The 14,510-nt window shown below is 39.3% G+C and overlaps 1 protein-coding gene across 1 annotated transcript; it reads left to right on the top strand.

Moving 5' to 3' along the window:
- Nucleotides 1-665: 665 nt before the first annotated feature.
- On the top strand, nt 666-10,944 carry HRG (histidine rich glycoprotein; the record flags this gene model as incomplete). The annotated part of the gene is given in 12 exon segments (XM_082319018.1): nt 666-709; nt 940-1,095; nt 1,974-1,986; nt 1,988-2,156; nt 2,159-2,166; nt 5,623-5,730; nt 6,738-6,800; nt 6,804-6,825; nt 7,346-7,494; nt 7,498-7,512; nt 9,189-9,305; nt 10,792-10,944. Coding segments are annotated over 12 exon segments (1,017 nt in total).
- Nucleotides 10,945-14,510: the final 3,566 nt, after the last annotated feature.

Below are 14,510 nucleotides of genomic sequence, written 5' to 3'. Positions count from 1 at the left end.
ATTTGGAACACAACAATGATGTGAATATTATTTTTAACTGATGAGATGTATTTCAAATGTCTTTGATTATTTACACAACATTTATTTCACCACTTTTTTTTTTCAACCTTCCAGAACAAATTCCAAATTATTATAATGAAACATTATAAAAACATAAACAAAAGAAATGCGCTACTGCATGAGAGCAGTGGTTCATCCAGCCCAGTATTCATCTCTCTCAGTGGCAAAAGACAATTGTGGCTAGGAGAAACATGTGGCCTGCCCCCTTCCTGTAAACCATTCCCCTTGTACTTTTCCACTACTCAGAATCATTGTACTAGGGATTTAAGAGAGTACTTATCTGCTTACTCCTTCTAGTATCCACTTAAGGACCTGCTGGCCATGAACTTTTCTAAGCCATTTCTGACCCTGCTGATACTATCTGCCTCCACATCCTTCTGTGGCAACAAGTTCCACAAGTTCACTACCCATTGCGCGAGGACTATTTTTATTCATTTTAAACTGATTCACGCTAGTTTTGAGTGCCCCCAGTTCTCATATTGTAAGATTCTCCATTTAGCTTATCTGCTACCAGAGAACTGTTAAATGTCCCTTGAACTACCCATAAAAGAAAGCCACCGCTTCAGCTTTATGCATTTTAAAATGTGATTTCTTAGACACCAGACATGCTAAATGTTGGAGTTTTTTTAACAAGGATTAATGAAAAGAGGTAAGGGTTAAGGATGGTTACCCTTCATATTTCCCAATGTTTCCTCACAAAAATAAGTCAAAGAAAAACTTCAAAGTCAAACATATGAACCCAAGTCAATTATATAGCCAGCACCTTTTTCTATGAGAAGCTGATCCAACCCTTCACACCAATCAGGATTTGGAAAATCTCATCTGAATCTGACCTTGTCATTTTGGACTCACATGGAATTTTTGTATTTTCTTATTCAGAGTGAATTTTGTAATCAAACTTCAGGCACTCCCTGACAAGCGATTACTGCCTTTTAAGAACGTCTTAAACTATCCCGAAAAAAAGATTTTTGAATGCAATGAGACAACAACATCTCCTTTTTGCTTAGCAGAGGATATCGGCATATCCTGTGAAAGGTATGAATCTTAGTATACACTGAATTATTTTAATAAATAAAAAAAAAAATTACCAGCAATTCTCTAAAGAAGTCTATGAAGGCTACTACAGCCAAAAAAAACACACAAAACTGCTCAGATTAAGAATGCGAAGGCAGCTTTATGTCGCTTCATGCCATGTCTAGATTACAGCAGTATTAAGCCAGTCAGTCCCATTCTATGTACCAGTCTGAAATGAGGTAAAGCTGATAGAAGTCTGCTCTAAATTTTCTGGAGCTGAAAGAGTAGCAGGTGCTCACATAGAAGCTATGGACCACCAGCTTGCAAATGCACCTTGAGCTACATCGCTTTTCCAAATTTGAGTCACCTCCTTCTTTCCCTTTCACTAGTTCTCTGCTAGGTAAGGATCTGTAAAAACAGGGATATGGATATAGCCATCATTTGACCCCAAATATTTCAGCATATTTTCAGTTCAACTGTTTTTACAGTAAACAGAAAACCAAGATTGCATAATACCTGCATACATAAACTGGACCTTCTTAATGCCAGGCTCAGCAGCACACTGTTAGAAGTGAAGTATTTTTCTTAGTAAAACACTATGGCACAACACCTGCTTAAAGAATCACATAGTCCCTTTGATGGGTAGTCCAGAGAGTATTATGAGGCCTACTTTCCTCAAAATCTGCTCAATCACTATATAATCATTTACTTACCCTTTGCAAATGTTAATCCAGGGTCAAGGCAATGGCCCTGTGACACAGCACTTAAATTTGTATAAAACCATGCCCTTTTAGCATTCATTTATAACTTTGATGGGCTACTCTGATTTAAAAGCAGCCTACTGGCTTTATCAGAGCATGAAGGCAGAAATGACCCAACACCACAAACAAAACGCTGCTTCTAGCTTCAGCTTTTTTTTCCTCTAACATTACTGCAGTGCTTTAATGCCCAAAACAAAACAAACATTACACCTGTAGACTGTAATACCGTTGAAACAGCTGCAGGAGTGGCCTTGGATTTGGTCCACAGACATCACAGAGATGGTTATGTTTTTGGTCTATTCCATGTTGCTGATGCACAAGAATACATATTGTAAGTATCAGTTTAAAGTCTGATTTACACAAGACTGATTTTAAAATAATGAGCCAGATCATTAGAAGTTTATGTTTATTACATCAACATGGTTCTGTTAAAAGTAATTAAATGAACCAGCTCTGATTTACACTATCTCAGTATTCATTTCTGCATGATTTATTGTACCTAAGTTTGATTTTGAACGATGCTGAACACCCTCTATTCTCTTGGCCAACGGGGTGTTAGTGTAAGAGATGCTCTGAACAGCTTTATACAACACCAGAAATTAATCTGTCCTGTCTGTTGTCAGGTCTCAGATGCTGTATTCAAAATTTATATTCAGAGGGTTTCTTATTCTACAAATGTCTAACATTAATTAGATCTATGTATCCTGCGAGACTGGTATTTTGTTATTATCTTAATTTTGGAGATAGCTGGATAACTTGAGGGAAAGGAAAAAGGCAGAAGAAGCCAAAGGAGATGAAAATGCCACTCAGCAAAACAGAGGAAGGGCTAGATAGAGAATCCATATCCGTCATTTCCTATTGCTATTTCTGTTTCCTAGAGAGGATACGTAAGCCTTTCTCAATGATTGCCTAAATGCCAAAGAAAACCAATAGCAGAAAAAGCAATAGAATACCAAATTTCTTTAACTAGTGGATAAAATGGATCAAGGGCATGCAGATTTACTAATGCGCCTGGCTACCTTTTAGCTGCTTAGCTATGAAACTAGAATCCAGGCACACATACACTGCTTAAGAAGAGTATTACACATCTCAGTATGGCAACAGAAAAAACAGGCTAGTTTTTGATGGAGCTGCTGAAGACTGCCTGTTAGGACAAGAAAGAGCTCAGAAAGTGACCCAAAGCCCAGATTCCTGCAGGTCTTTGGGTATACTTTCAAAAAAACCTGATGGATTATTTTGCTTTTCAAAGACAAGAATGTGGCAAGGGGTACTATTGGGGTTTATGCAATAGCCAGGTAGTTAAAGCGCTCATCTAGGAAAAAATCAGTCTTCTTCAGCATTAAGAGATTTAAACCCACAAGTCTCCCATCCTTGAAGAATGCTGCTGCCATGCAGCCAAGTGTGTGCCACCCCTGTGAAGTGGAACCACCGGGCAGTACGACATGCAAAATTCATTGGATGAATGAGAAAAACCATAGTTGTTTCTAAAAAGAAAAATCACAGTGTTTCTACATTTTAACCAATTATTGACTATATAAACTATAGAACCATAACTTGGAATAGGGACCAGAGCTGAGGATTCACACTTCCAGATGAATGCTATAACCACTTATGTTACCATGCTTATGTTTTGCTTCGTACCCCTAATGAATTTTGCCGTCTTTGCAGTCCAGGGCCACGGCTTCTGCTATCACACAGAGTCTACAAGAACAGAAAAGACCCTTCCATCTATCTTACTGCTAAAGAATTCTACCTATAAGGTCTCTGTACCTTCTTAGACCCAAAGCCTCCAGATGTGGTCTCCTGCATACTGATCACATACATACACTATTGTGCAAGAAGTTACACTGGCTCCACTACCAAGATGACATTAAAAAAAAACATACAAGAAAAGACCAGAACACTATTTTGATTATCTCCATGCAATACTGTGCATCAAGTCTATCACATCAACCCCCTTAGAAACTTAAGCAGAGCAATTCCTAGCAGCCAGATCTCTACTGGGTGTACATTGGAGTTCTAGAAGCGTAAGATACTCAAGTATTCACACTACAACAGTTCTGGGCTTGTGCAGTGCAGAACTCTGGTGCCCAAGATGCTTTTAAAACAACCAAGTAGGCACCACATAAGATAATTTTTTTTTTTTTTTTCCAAGAGCTATCTAACAGACGAACAGAGGAATTTTCTACTGAGTATTTGGATGTAGATGCTTAATCGCACCAAGATCTGTTTTAGGCTTTACTGAATCCAAATGCAACCTGCTGAAGAAAATAAATATTTGTCAGGGATGAATTGGCTTCTTTAGCATTTCACAAGTTTGGATGACAAAGTGAATGTATTTAGTCATTTCAGTTTTAGAGAGCTCCTAGTGAATAGCACACTTTACAAAAGGCTGTCTTACCTATCTTACCTTTCCATTCAGTGCAATTCCATAAATACAAATCAGAAAAAACAAATAGTCTTTCTCACTGGCCCTATTCTTATCTCTGTCTGCCCTTTACTAATATGTTGACTAGCAGCTTGAAATTATTGGGATTTATAAACTAAAAAAGTTATTTTATTAAATAGAAACTAACTACCCTTAAGCAGAGAATGTGGCTAGCGGGCAGGATGGGTGTCCAGGACAACTATATTCTTTTCCTGATTCTGCCATTGAATAACATGTGTCTTCGTGCAAATCGCCTAGCCCCTATTTTAATGATAGGGACAATGCTAAGACATACGCATAATGCAAAACCAGTGTTTAACATGACACTGCTGGACTCTTAGTAATAAAAACATTACACTAGACTGCAGTAATTATTTCTCAAGGTCTCATCTATACAGAAACACTCTGAAAACAGAATCTAAATGGATGACATTTCATAAAACCTGAGGACACATTCACAGTGAAGGGCTTTGCATCATTTTATCTAAATGACAAAATAAAATATGTCTGTGTTCATTCCAAATGTCCATACAGGGGTTGCATGAAGTTTAAATAATCCATTCCAAATGTGAATTGAGATTAATTTTCCTGCAGAAAAATACAAAACTGTTTCTATGGGCCACAGATAATTCTTAACACCACATCCCATTATGCTGGCAGCCAAATTCAAAATCTGATTCTCCATCCTATTTGCTCAGAACATACTAGAAGAATTTCAGAGCTAAGGCTCTGGACTCTGTAGGGATTATTACAGCTTTGATGCATCACTCCCTGAATAAATGGAGCAGGAAGCAAAGTTCCAAAAGAGTATCTGGTCACTAAGGTCATTTGAAATGGATGTAGCTATGTAATCGGCTGCCTAGACAACAGATTTCCTAATAGATCAATATGTTCTATGTGAAAATCAGAAAGAGGGAATGGCAACTTTGTAACATTGGCATTTTCCTTACTTGATGGATGCCAGGTTAACAACATACTCTTCTCACAGGACAAGAGACAACAGTTGGAAGTTGCAGGAAGGGAAATTCTGACCAGACGTAAGGCCAAAAAAAAATCATGGTGAAACTGGTAAAGTACTGGAATGGCCCAGAGAGGTTGTAGAACATCTGCCATGGTGACACACAGACCTCAGCTGAATCTAACTCTATAGTTAGCTTTGCCTTGAGCAAGTAGCTGGACAAGATGACCTCCAAAGGTCCCTTCCAGCCTAAACCCTTTCTACACTTGTCAGCTCAGACAAACCTTACTAGGGAACTAGGGAAGCTACATTAAAGATTAAACATATCTACTTCAAAAAGTGTTTCTTTCAGACCAAACTTCTTATGTACAAACTCTTTTTTACCTGCACTTCTCTTCCAGGGAAATTCATCAGTCCTCTACCTGACTTTGGATGTGCTGGAAACTGAATACTCTGTAGTATCCAGAATACATTGGGAGTCTTGTGAGTACAGCGACACCTATTCCATGGCAAGTAACGTCACCCAGGCAGACTCATATGTTAATAATGCATGAACTTGATCTTCATCTGAACTGCCCAGAAATTTCTGCATCACAAAATCTCGAAGTGAAGACTAGGCTTTAATATGGCTCACTATAAAATAAAATCTATTGAATTCTAGGGTTGTTAAACATAAGCTAAAGGTTTGGAAAAGGGTTGACTCCTCCAATAAGAACAGCTTTACTTAACTATTTGTCTCAAAGGAGCTATACTCTACATTCCACTGCTGGTAGCAGCACTGGTGTTTTAAAATAATTTGCTGACAACTGAAAGGCAATAGAAATTATTTTTTTAAGCATGTTCCTAGTATATTAGCCAGAAATACTAGTGTTATATTTTGTCAGTTTTCTGTCATAGCGTTTGTGGTAGGACAATGTGAAATATTGATAGTGTCAGTACACATCTGATATGTGGCAATACTTGTCCTTTATTGTTGCAGTCCAGTGATGCAGTCTGGGATGAGAACTACCAGTCCAAAATTTTATTTCAATAGGAGAGTGGCGATACTACCGCACAGGACAAAACAGGAAGGCCATGAGGTGAGAAGAGAAGGCATTTACTCTTCTTATTAAGATGGGGAGAAGGAATGGAAGAAAAGGTCCATCCACTCTTTTTATAAAGACTTATGTAACCTTGGATATGTCTGGCATCCTAACTTCCCCTGCTAGCTAGTATTATCTTACTGTAAATAAGTATGATTAAAATCATAAGAATGACTGAGAAGGCTGGTTTAAGTTTTCCATTATCTACTCAGTCATGCAAACTGAGAATTAAAATAAAGGCTCTTGTAGAGGGAGATCCCATTTTATCTGAACACAAATTTTGAGTGGTACCAGATCAAACATTCCATTAACGACCACATCTGTTATTCTTACAAGTACTGTACATTAAAAGGAGGCATAATTTCTACGATCACCTATATCCAATTAAATCCAGTGAAAATAACGTCATAATCACATACTCTTTTTCCTCTCAGGACTTCGGGCAACATAAGATTATCACACATACAAGCCAGCTGCTGATGAAACCTCAACTGTATTAATTTAACTGTACAGTAAGTCCAGGTAAAATAACCACTGCTGTAAGCCAGTGCATACCTCAAACCAGCCCTACTACCAAATGACAAATCTGTGCACTACTAGCGTATGGTAACCGTAACAGATTCATTCATCTGCTTGCAATTCACATTTTAGATAATTCAAATGGAATGTTAAGAATGAGTAATAGAATTAAGGTTACCCTACTCTTCCCAAAGCAGACTTTATTAATGACAGATGATACCACCACTCCAGTCCACCAAAACATGATAATGAATATCAGAAAAGTAAACTTGGAAAGAATGCCTGTTTGGGGCGGTAGGATTCTAAGGTGGAGCTAAAAGACTTAAGATTATTCATTTTCACAGGTTTGGGTTTTTTTTCACATTACAGGACAAATCTGTATTTGTGGAGTGAGGGATAGGTACTTCACTTCCAAGGAAACGCTTGCATTTCAGTTTCTTGTTGTGAGTTCACATTAAAGGCACATGCACACTCCCAGGAGTATTAATATCCATTGCAGTATTAGTAAACTCTGTTTCCACAGTTCCTCCTGATTTATTAGAGTGCAAAGATTGTCCTGTGAAAGCTGAAGTCTTAGAAGTCACTGAGCAACATAAAAACGTTGCTGCAAAGGCCCTGGAGAAATTCAACTGTGAGGATAACCACACAAACTACTTTGACATGGACAAAGTTTAAAAGATTTTAAAGATGGTAAGTGGCATTTTGTCCTAGAATTACTTATGAATGAAACTTTTTTGAGCAGCTCCAAAACCATGGGACCACAACTCAAACCCTTCTAGGATCAGAACTATTGCTTGTCACTGCTCAGCATAAACATCTGCTTAAAATTGGAGGTCCTACTTCTGCAAAGACTTGTTATCAACTTTAATTTAGGCATGTGAAAGCAAAAGGATTTCTCATCCACTAAAAACTATGGCAGTGTGATGGCATCCAAAGTGTCAGAGCCTTCTTTGTGGGCATATTTTTATTTTGAATGCCTATTTACCAATCCTATCATAACATACAAGAGTTTATTTGCTACTGACCAGAGTTCTTCAAGATGTACAGTCATGTGTATTATCAGACTCATACATTCTGTTAACTGAAGTCAGATAAATTTGACTCTCTGCTGCAGGGCAAAGCAGCACTCAGAGCTCTGAAGGGCAAGACATAAATTTGTGTCTGTGCCATACCTCTTGAAGAGCTACTGGCTCTGGTAAATAACTCCTCCATCTTTGAGTGATGTTGACATGAAGACTTATTCTTTGGGTGATTTGAAGTATAACTCTCACATCACAATTTCTTGTTGGTAGATACTGGAGACCTTCACTTAAACAGCACAGGATCGTTCTGCCAACACACGTGTCAGTTCAGGACACCTCTGTAAGGATGTCCCATGGCCCCTACCATAATACATGTTGATCTTGGAAACTGCCTAAATTATAGCATGCCAACCCCACCTCCCTGCAGCTTTTGATATTGCTTGGAAACTTGACAGCGTTCTACGCTGTAGTCCCATGCAGGATGGATCCCTACTCCCATTTAGCAGGTGGCTGTTTTCAGATTGCCTGGATTCATGGAGTTCTCCCTAAATGCTTTGTCTTCACACTTCGCCATCTTTAGCTACAGTGACAATTTAGATTGCATCACTGGATTTCAGACTGCATAACACTTAGAAACTATGAATTATGATTTAAAAATATACCATAAAGTATGTGCATCTGCTTTTAACCAATTTAGTTAAACTAGTGAAACTTGTGTGCACACACATTCTATGGATATCTTCAACACAGACTTGAAATAAACTACTGCTACAGTTGGAAATCAAAATGAAACACCCCTTTATGGATTTTAATAGGATCACAAAGGCCTTCTCCCGTGTTCTTATGGAGTAATGCCGTCTCTATGAATAATGCCACTGACAACAGAGAAAGCAACAATCTCACAGCAACTGGCAGAATTTCATCCCAAATTAACATCAGCACTGTAGTACTATGCATTCCTATCACTGGAAAAGGGTGGTTGCCATCCAGTAGATCTCTGTATTTTCACAGGAGCACCAGTTCAATTTAGGGAGAAGACTCGAAGGACACTACTTTCTATAAACACAGGCTGTAAGAGTAACAGGTTCTGTAACATACACATACTAGACAAAGAAATAAAGCAACCATCCCTGGAACTCAAAGGTTTGAGGCAAGTAAGGTATAAGTTATCTAATCTATTTTCCTTACTGAATACACTTATATGTGTGAACATTTTAACAGCACAGGCAACGGAAGCATGAGGTAGACAGCATTTTGACAACAATATAAAGTATGGTTGCTTTTAAAATTACAGGACTTTAAATACACCTAGTTACCACTTCTTGTTTGACCTCCTGCTTTCAGACTGCCTCCTGTAAAGGTCACATTTTAGGATTCTCTATAAAAGAGACCAACTATTCCAAAACCACACAACAAGAAGATCAGGCACTGGAATGTGATTTTCCAGATGACTGGCATGCTGTAAGTTAAGTCTTAGAACATAAACTGATACAATGGGTGTCACCAGGAAGATCTTCCCACATTATTTCCAAGTGTTTCCTATAAGCATGCACCCCAAACTCAAAATTAAAAATCCAGCACGTCCAAGTCCAGATCCTAGTTTTACAGCTGCTCCTTTTCATTCTATAAGGAGCCAGTCTGAACTCTCAAATCTCAATGTAATTGGATTCCAGCATATTACAGACCTAGAGCTGAGCTTTTCAGTTTGGATCTGGCTTTTGCATTCAAATTGTGGCCATTCCCTAGTAAATCATTCATGCTATTTTCATTAAAAATTTTTACACTAACACGAGTCATAGATCTTGAAAAAAATACACATATTTTGTCATCCCAGTGAGCCCAGGGTTACTTTTCTTTCCTCTGCTGCAAGGGAACGGAGAGTGGAAGAATTCAGGCTTGCCTGCAGATTACTATCAAAGCACTCTCCTCGCCCCACCTTCCCATTACAACAACAGTCTACACCAAAGAAACAACTAGGCAAGATCATAATTTCAGAATAAATTATTCCCCAGAATTTAAATTGAAGGAATGAAACAAAAATATCGAAAAAATAGAACATGTAGAACTTTTGTTTTATCTACATCCATTTTCTTCTCTGGCTCTTTATACTGCAGAAGACTGGAAAAGGTTGTGAATGAACTGGTAGCGGAGCCAAAAGTTCACTAGAATGAAGCACAAGCCAGATAGCTAGAGGTTTTGAATTCTGTTCTCAATGCTGCCACCACTGGCGTGTATGTAAAAGGCTATTAACATCTGTAATCATTGATCGTAATAGGCTACTAAACATATATCAAGATAAAGCATCCACCACAGCAAGCACACACAGAAGCCCTTACCCGAGCTCTGTGCTTTTCCACATGAGCAATTCCACACACGACTGGGCAGCAGGTGAAAGTCACAGCTAATAGGATGCTAAGGGAAGTAATGCTAAAAGATTACAACCAATTACTTTTCAAAAGATAAATATGGAAGAAAGCTCTACCTTAAGCTTTGTCTGAAACAGCATAGCTACATGTTGTCTGTTTTTGAGGGCTCTGAACAAAATTTCAGAATAGCCCGATCTGAACAAATGTTTGGCAAGCAAAGACAGAAAAAAAGGAATAAAAATCAGTCACCCACAGAGTACTCATTTTGGAGACATCAGTAGCTGACCGATTTCTCACAGAGATCAAAAGAGAAGTAAGATGGAGAGTAGTAGCCCTCTAGATGCACATGGCAAAGTGGTCTTCACAGTCAAGAACACTCAAAAATGGCATATATTTTAATCATTATTAATCACTGGCAAGTGTCACTGGTCAGAAAGCTCAGGATCTAGCTAAGTTATGTAAACATACTTAGGTATTGAAGGAACTAGTCTAACTTTTAAAATGTTGAACTTTCAGTAGCTTCTGTTAACTCCATCACAAGAACCCAGATGTGCATTAGTTTTTTCTTTTCTCTTGCTTAGCATGTGGGATTCTGCAAGGCAAAAGTTATCAGTGATCCAGATGAACCTGACGGAACAGATACAAGCTGTGAAATCTGCCATCCCTGGGTACGCACTCACTTACTGAAATGTCTCTGGCCATATCTTCACGCAGGCTACAGCAACCTCACTTAGTCCAGACTGACAGATGATTGCAACAGTGGTTTATGTCCCTTTGCTACTGCCTGGGTGTGATGCAGCATGGCAGGACAGACTAGATTTTGTCTGCTAGGTCAATCAGAGGATGCATTAGAATTGAGCTGTCCCTACTACTCCCTCCAAGGGTGTCTTCTCTCAGTCCAGTCATGCTCCTTAGTTAAAGTGAGTAGAGATTGGCAAACAAGTTCAAAGGAATTTTAGAAAGCAAGAGGAGGGGAGAGGATCTTTATCATATTTGGTATTCCAGTTTATATTAAAACAGCTACTCCAGTGTGGGTTTTGTTTGGATCCATCACAAATTTTGCTCAGTTGGTTATATCATTTCATTTTGTTATGATGTAGTGTTTCCAGATGATTTTCAGTAATTTGGCATTTTATCATCTACTCCTTCTATCTTGAAAAAAACATAGGGTTTTGTTGTTTGTTTTGGGGGGTTTGTTTGTTTGTTTTTTGGGGGTTGTTTGTTTGTTTGTTTCTTCTTCTTCTTCTTACAGATCACCGGAACTGTAAATGGAAGCCCACTAACTCCCACCTCTCTCTTTTTCTCACCACTTTCTTCTGTCCTATTAAAATCTCAATACTTCCTCCCCTGGTGTTTTTATAAACAGCAGCATGACTATGGACAAAGATGCAGATATTCAACTCTGCGACAGCCACACAGACATCCTCATCATCATTTTGGTCACAGGCATTGCCACAGGCATGGATGTCCACCATCTTCTCAATCCAGGCTTGAAGACCCCAAGCACAAACATAGTTTCAACAAAGAACATCAAGACAGCCACAAAGGACCTGCTCCTCCTCCTCCTCCTCCTCCCCCCCACGGTGGGCCACATCACCACCTTCACCCTCCACACCATTGTCCTCCACCTCCTCCCCATGGTGGACCACATCACCACCCTCCTCCTTCTCCCCATGATGGACCACATCCTCCACCCCAAAAGGAACCATATGATCCCCCTTCTGCTCCTCCTCCCCATGATGCACCACATCATTCTTCTCCTTCCCAAGAGGAATTACTTCATCGCCCTTCTCCTCCCCATGACGAACCACATAATCCTCCTCTTGGTCCCCATCATGGACCACATCATCCTCCCCCTCCTCATAGACCACATCACCACCATTCTCCTCCCCATCATGGACCACATCACCCTCCTCATCTCTAGCATTACTATTACAGACATCACTGCAACAAGACAAGCATATCAGGACAGTATTTTATATTCCAAATAACAGGAGCTGTCTATCGCATTCCAGTTCTAAATCAGCAGAATTCTCTCACACCTCCCAGCGCAGACTTTCCTGAGCTATTCCAAAGCAACCCTCACTCCTCCAGCACTGGTGAAGGTATTCCCTTCACTGACTCAAGCCTAAAGGAGATGCCAAAAGCTCCAGGTTTTCCAGATCACCCTACATAATCAAAGTCATGCCCAGGAAACTCCAAACTTATTCTTCCAAAAATTTTGCCCTTATTTCCATGTAGCTCCATGGCAGAAAATTGTCTTACATGACCTCAGAGAAAGATGCTCCTGGCTTGAGAGTTGCAGGGCCAACAACAGTTGTACAATGAATGAAAACAGCACATGGAGAAGGGGAAAAAGCATACAATTTCTAGGGAGGAGAAGCACTGAAAACAATGATTAAAACAAGTATTCCAACCTGCCTCTTGATCCCAGCTATCTCAGACTCCACTGTAACTGAAAGGCTCAAAATTCCAAGTCCCTCAGATAATGTGAATGGGTACAAATCTCCCCAGCAAACAATGCTCCTTTAGTTCTGACAAAAAGGAAAATTCCCCAATAGTGAAAAACTACCATCTAAAATCTTTCATTTTCTCATCATTCATAATTATAACATACTTCTCTGATGAAATCTGACCTAGAGGAAATTTGACCACCTTTCATTTAAAAAAAAAAAAAAATCCATGGCACTACATTCATGCTTTATAAAGATTCAAAGAAAATAAAAATATGTAAGCACTGTTGCCAGAGTTTTCTCTTTTTTGTTACTATGAATGTTTAGCTGTGCAGTAAGCAACCATGAGCATAAATTGACTGATGGTAGCTGGGTTACCACCATTATCTTGAAAAGGTCTGAGAACAGTTAATGACTTCTAGTGTAACACTGCAGGGTGGCCCGCACAGGTACTTCCATTGCTGCAGTTGCTGGTGGTGATATACCAGAAATACCGCATTCAAGGACAGCCCTTTTCAAATAGTTCATAATTGCTCTCAGGGGAGGAGAAAAGCAGATGCATGTAATAACTCTTTCATGTAAATGTTTTCTTTATCACTGAACGTTCCTCACTGGAAACTGAGTTCAGAGGAGCAGGAGGAAAGACTACTGGTGTCTCTTTGTACTCTAGCCCCCCATCATTCAGACAGACCTGGGACCCCAATGAAATAGTTCAGAACAGTTATCTCATAAGCAAGAACAGGGGATTAATCTCAAAAAATTAGTAATTTGGTCCTCAAAGTAGCTTTTTAATGGCATAAAGTAAAATACAGTGTGAGGGCTACACTGAAAAAAAGAAACAAAATGGGGACAGCATTTTGTGTGAGTGAAGGCTGTCTAATTTTTAAAACTGCCTTATGTACAAACAACCTTATTTCTGGCCTAGTTTATCCACAAAGTCTCTAAAGTGCATTTTCTTTAACCAAAACTTGTAGCAAGACACAACTGGAGCACTGGAGCTGAGGTGATCCCAAGGTGTTCACAGATTCAAAGCAAAGCTATTTGGTGCTCAGCACTGGAGACAAGCACCAGATGTTCCCAGCCAGCTCTAATTCTGGCTCTGCCAGACACAGGCAACAGTACTTAATCCCTTGTTCTTGGGTGTCACTTTCCCTATCTGTAATGATAACAAAACATTATGAAGACTGACTAATCCATGGTCCAAAGGCAGTCTCCACATGGCGGCAAAGATGGACGCTTCCAACAGTAGCATGAAGGACAAGGTTTATCAAGTGTTATTGAAGAGTTATGTGACATTCAATGATATGCATCTGTCCAAAGGCTTTTTTCAAACATGTTCTGACTTCTCAGAACTATTGCAGTCTGAACACTAAACAGATCTATAAAATTTACAGGGTTGTTGTCCAGAACCAGAACTTCATTGCCACTGTGACCTTCTTGGGTGTTTTATTTAAGCCTTCTAAAATTTATTCTCAGTAGCAGTTTAGCTATTAAGAAAAGAAGCCAGAAAGCTACAAACGTTCTTCTTTCTCTTTTGCTCAGGGGCCATCCTGCTTAGTCTAAACCTGTCCCCAGCTGCAGCCATTGAGCCTGTTATCTTGATGGCAGGTGGATAACCTTAGTGCCATTCGGGTGACCACACAAAGTTTATTTAGATAAACTCAGAAGTTTATTTGCAGTATAAACAGAGTATGATGAGAACTGACCAACCCCAGCAACCCACTCATTCTGTTTACTTAGCTATTGCTCCTGAAAAACAGAAGAAGTGACTAAAACCCTGTCAGGCATTCCTTTTCCATTTGGTTTTTAGAGAGCCTTCTAATTCAGGGGGCCTTTTTTGTCCAGTT

Source organism: Platalea leucorodia (genome assembly GCF_965183815.1).
Source record: "Platalea leucorodia genome assembly, chromosome: 8".
NCBI classification, from domain to species: domain Eukaryota; kingdom Metazoa; phylum Chordata; class Aves; order Pelecaniformes; family Threskiornithidae; genus Platalea; species Platalea leucorodia.
Note: the sequence above shows the minus strand (reverse complement) of the source record. Positions and strands in the feature narration are given on the sequence as shown.